At 32.0% G+C, this 4,872-nt stretch overlaps 1 protein-coding gene across 1 annotated transcript in view; it reads left to right on the forward strand.

The window, feature by feature from the left end:
* Window positions 1–1,507: 1,507 nt before the first annotated feature.
* LOC105623566 (glycogen debranching enzyme) overlaps window positions 1,508–4,872 on the forward strand; it is a gene marked incomplete at its 5' end in the record, with an annotated part of 9,273 nt that continues 5,908 nt past the window's right edge. The window contains 13 exons of the mRNA XM_012204955.1: window positions 1,508–1,609; window positions 1,710–1,824; window positions 1,932–2,118; window positions 2,186–2,396; window positions 2,466–2,600; window positions 2,688–2,906; window positions 2,994–3,229; window positions 3,308–3,520; window positions 3,603–3,797; window positions 3,896–4,025; window positions 4,092–4,215; window positions 4,320–4,585; window positions 4,675–4,830. Coding sequence (XP_012060345.1) covers window positions 1,508–1,609; window positions 1,710–1,824; window positions 1,932–2,118; window positions 2,186–2,396; window positions 2,466–2,600; window positions 2,688–2,906; window positions 2,994–3,229; window positions 3,308–3,520; window positions 3,603–3,797; window positions 3,896–4,025; window positions 4,092–4,215; window positions 4,320–4,585; window positions 4,675–4,830 — 2,289 coding nt within the window. The remainder of the gene's footprint in view (window positions 1,610–1,709; window positions 1,825–1,931; window positions 2,119–2,185; window positions 2,397–2,465; window positions 2,601–2,687; window positions 2,907–2,993; window positions 3,230–3,307; window positions 3,521–3,602; window positions 3,798–3,895; window positions 4,026–4,091; window positions 4,216–4,319; window positions 4,586–4,674; window positions 4,831–4,872) is intronic.

The raw sequence follows: 4,872 nt of genomic DNA on the forward strand, positions 1-4,872 counted from the left end.
TATATATATATATATATATATATATATATATATATATATATATACATATATATCACTCAAGTCTATTGAATTTACTTGTTTATATTCTTTGTACTATATCTACAAATTTGAATTATTGTTATTGAACTTAGTATTTATTCTTTATATATATATATATATATGTATATATCACTGTGGAGCTGATGGTGGGTCTATTTGGATCTATTTATGTATATTATTTTTGTTATCTGCAAATTTGTAGTTTATTACTATTAATATTTATTCTTTTTATGCAAATTACCTCATTTTTGTTCCTTCAAATTAATTAAAGTGCCTTTTTAGTCAAATCTCATAAATCCAGCATCAATAACTGTTACAGATTTTGACATTAGTTTTAGAGGATTAATGTAAATCATAATTCTAAATTATATTCTAAATTATATTCTAAATCATAATTTTGTACATTATAATTACTAATCTTTATTCAGCTCCTTACATAAATCGATTTATGTTGCTTTCTTTATATATGAAAAAAATGCGTGGTACGTAAAACGTAGTGATATGTATTGCGTAATTGCGTTAATATCTTTTACAAAGTATATTTGTATATGTACAAATTAAAGTGATAATTGTTAACATAAAACGTTAATAAAGAGATTATTAATCGATTACTATAAATGTTTGTATTTTGGTATTATAATATAACATTTTATATATTAATGTAAATATTAACATGCATTATGAATAATCTATTATAATTTCTCTTATATTTTCTCTTATAATTTTTTTATTTGATAATTTCTCTTATTTAAATTATTCTGTAATGCCTCTTATAAAACATGATGTAAGTATCAAGATTTTACCAATATTTGTTTTTCATAACTTTTATACAACATTAGAGATATATATATAAAAATTTCTATAGAAACGTATATGCAATATCATAATCTACGTAATCTTACGCACCTAGTAGTTTTTATTTTATATATCTGTTATAGGTAGTACGTATAAAGGATTTTGCTTATACATAGTAAAATGTCGGCAGATGCTGCGATATCATTTTCCTAATAAATTGTCCATATCAATCAACTAAAAACGTTCAATTAACTCGCATTGGCAATGGCTCGGAGAATAAGACGCTTCATTCACAGTACAAGAAAAATGGTCTTAAGGCTTTTTAGATGCTTTCTGCAAATTATCCGTAAATGGCTCTGTAGAGGATTGGATGCTACAGTAAGTTCTATACGCGCGAATGTGCAATACAATGTGCGGAATTGCGAGACCATATTCTTAATAAAAAGTCTTAGTGATACGATTGTTTGATGGCAGTGGAAAATGGTACTTGCCATATTTGTTACATATTGGGGGGCAAGTCTTATGGTAGAAAGCAGTTGTCTCTGCGGTACCACGATATTGTAATTCTAGTATGTAGGGTAAGAATAGCTGCGGCTTTTATATGTGCTCATACACCAGAAACGCCGTAATATAATATCGTGCACGCTTGCTAACTGCTTTATGCCAATATTTTATTAAGGCTTATACTCTGCTGGCTAAGCACATACCCGTTTCCTACGCTCGAGGCGTATCATCCCTTTGGAAGCTCTCTGACAGATCTGATTTCGAAAATTTGGTAACTTATTCCATCTCCTACCTCTCACTAATGTTTGATTCTGTCAATCACAAGCGATATCTGTTACATTTTTAATACAAAATTCTTTTTATAATTTCAGATAATTAAAAACATGCATTCTTTGCCATCACGTCCCACAACCCATGAGCAAATAAGAGTTCTAACTGTGAACAATGGAGAACATTTAGATGGGATATTATATAGATTAAAGAAAGGTTTTTAAAAAGAAATTTCGCTCCTCTTAAAATTATTTTTTAAACTGAATTTCGATAAGTTTTGTTACGGCATGTCTTCACTGTAAATGATTTTACGTTACTCGCAGATTGGATAGTTGAGTTTCGACTTGGAGCTTCCCTTCTTGGAAAAACACTTGAGGTTTTTATAAACCATCCATTATCGACCGATAAGAAATTCGAGAGGCATACTTACTATCAATTGAAATGGATTGACGAATCGGCGAGCATACATTTAACTTTGTCAGGGTCATTCCATTATTATGTCACTAACCAGTAAGTGGATTAAGAATATTACGAGTAAAATTTTATTTCTTAATAATAAGATATGTCTATTTTGCAGAGTCGAAGGGAATATAAAACCTGTTGCATCCGGATACTTGCTGGTGGATCCTGAATTGAAAATAGGTGAACATGGGGAGAAATTACCTTTAGATTGTATTCAAGTCCAAACAGTTCTAGCAAAGAGTTTAGGACCTTTTTCTACATGGGAAAGTAAATTACTGGTAGCACGAAATTCTGGATATAACACAATTCATTTTACACCGATTCAGGTAATGTTCGCGCGATTGATGTATAATGTAAGAATACAATATTTGCAATAAACGCGAGTTTTGTTTTAGGAATTAGGACGTTCTAAATCGTCGTACAGCCTGAAGGATCAAGCTCAACTTAATCCCGCTTTTAATGACAACAATAAGATAGTTACTTACCATGATATCGAAACATTTGCAAATAAAATGCGTAATGAATGGAAGGTAAATTATTGTTTATCAAGAATAGGATAAATCGTGTATTCTTGCAAATATTCTCGAAATATATCCTTCAATTATCTTATATTTCAGATGTTAAGCATCTGTGATATTGTTCTAAATCATACGGCGAATGAGAGTCCTTTCCTGATTTCTCACCCGGAGTGCACATACAACTGCATCAATAGTCCTCATTTACGTCCGGCTTATATCTTGGATGCAGCATTGTTTGAATTAACAACTCAGGTAGCTTTTGGAGAATGGGAATTTAAAGGTATTCCCACCGTAGTTGACACCGAGGATCATTTGAATGTAAGTCACAAATCATTCCCCAGTAATTAAAATTGAATTTTTTCGATCCTGCTTTAATGTGTCTTGTATCTATTTTATTTTCTTTAGGCGATTCGACATGCTCTCCACACACATTTCTTGCCACTAGTGAAGATACATGAGATGTACACCATCGATGTCAATGAAATTGTAGCGGAATTCTTAAATTCAGCGCGCAATGAGATGCCACAAGACGTAAATAATATAACAACCGAAGACATTACAGTGATTCAAGATCCTGCATTTCGTAGATTAAAATCAACCATAGATATACAGCTTGCTCTGAAGAAGTATAATACGTATAGGTAAAATAAATGTAGATACGATAAGATATATAATGTATGCTCTCTCTCATATGCTTATGCATGATTCTTTTACTTTAGAGCTGATTGTTTCGATGAGGAAACTCGTCTGAAACGATGTGCAGAGGACTTGAAAAATAAATTGCAAGAACTCAATGAAGTTATTACCAACAATATTCAAAACCATCTAAATGCTGCTGTTGAAAATAGTATTGCTGGCATGAGATATTTTAGAGTGCAATCTGATGGTCCACAAATTAAAGAAATTAATGAGAAAAATCCTCTCATTCCCAGGTAATTTTATTTAAATTTGTAAATATTATAACGTTATAATTTCTAAATATGACTCTTGATGTGATAAATATACATTCCGTAGATACTTTACCGATTACGGGACACCTAAATCTTTAATGGAAAGAGAAAGCATAATGTATTCAGATGATGGATGTTATCTTATGGCTCACAATGGATGGGTCATGAATAGCGATCCCTTGAAGAATTTCGCAGAGCCTGATTCTAATGTGTACATTCGAAGAGAACTCATCGCTTGGGGAGATAGCGTAAAACTCAGGTAAAAATATCAGTTAAACATTATTTAAATTTTCAATGAATTATTAGTAGAAAGTACATGTACAGATAATTTAAAATATACTATTAATATTATTATAGATATGGACAGAAACCAGAAGATTGTCCTTTCTTATGGCAGCATATGGTGTCCTATGTAGAACAAACGGCACAAATATTCGATGGTATTCGACTAGATAATTGCCATTCTACACCGATCCCCGTCGCTGAGGTATATCACAATTCTAAACAATCTTAATACAGCAAGGTTTATTTAATAGCATGATTCTCTTTGCAGTATATGCTTGATGCTGCACGACGAATTCGTTCAGATCTCTATGTTGTCGCAGAATTGTTTACCAACTCTGATCAAAAAGACAACATCTTTGTGAATCGTCTTGGCATCACATCTTTAATAAGAGGTCAAACTTTTTAAAAATTGTTATTTACTTAATATTGTTAAAATACAGTTAATAAAAAAAGAACATGTCGCGAATAAAAATACATCAAAATTGTTATATTGTAGAAGCTATGTCTGCTTGGGATAGCCATGAACAAGGAAGATTAGTATATCGATACGGAGGAGAACCAGTTGGAGCATTCCTGCAGCCACGAACACGGCCGTTAATACCGAGCATAGCTCACGCTCTGTTCATGGATGTGACTCACGATAATCCTAGTCCAGTAGAGAAACGAAGTATTTTTGATCTACTCCCGAGTGCAGCACTCGTATCGATGGCGTGCTGTGCTAGCGGTAGTAATCGCGGATACGACGAATTAGTGCCTCATCACGTAAGTTCGTAGTACAAATTCAAATTTTTGTATTTTTGCCATGAAATTCTATATATTTACAAGATTTTCTGAAATTTTATTTTCTTCAGATACACGTGGTAGATGAGAAAAGGCAGTACACTTCATGGATAGACAACGATTTGACAAACAACGTTAAATTTATTAATTCGAAAACTGGTATAATTGCAGCTAAAAAGGCATTAAACGATTTACATTACATGCTTGGTCAACAAAAATTTCCACAAGTATGTCATCAATTCCTCAGTTTTTGCGATTTTTGTGTGTGT

The sequence above is a fragment of the Atta cephalotes genome (assembly GCF_000143395.1).
Source record: "Atta cephalotes unplaced genomic scaffold scaffold00059, whole genome shotgun sequence".
NCBI classification, from domain to species: Eukaryota; Metazoa; Arthropoda; class Insecta; order Hymenoptera; family Formicidae; genus Atta; species Atta cephalotes.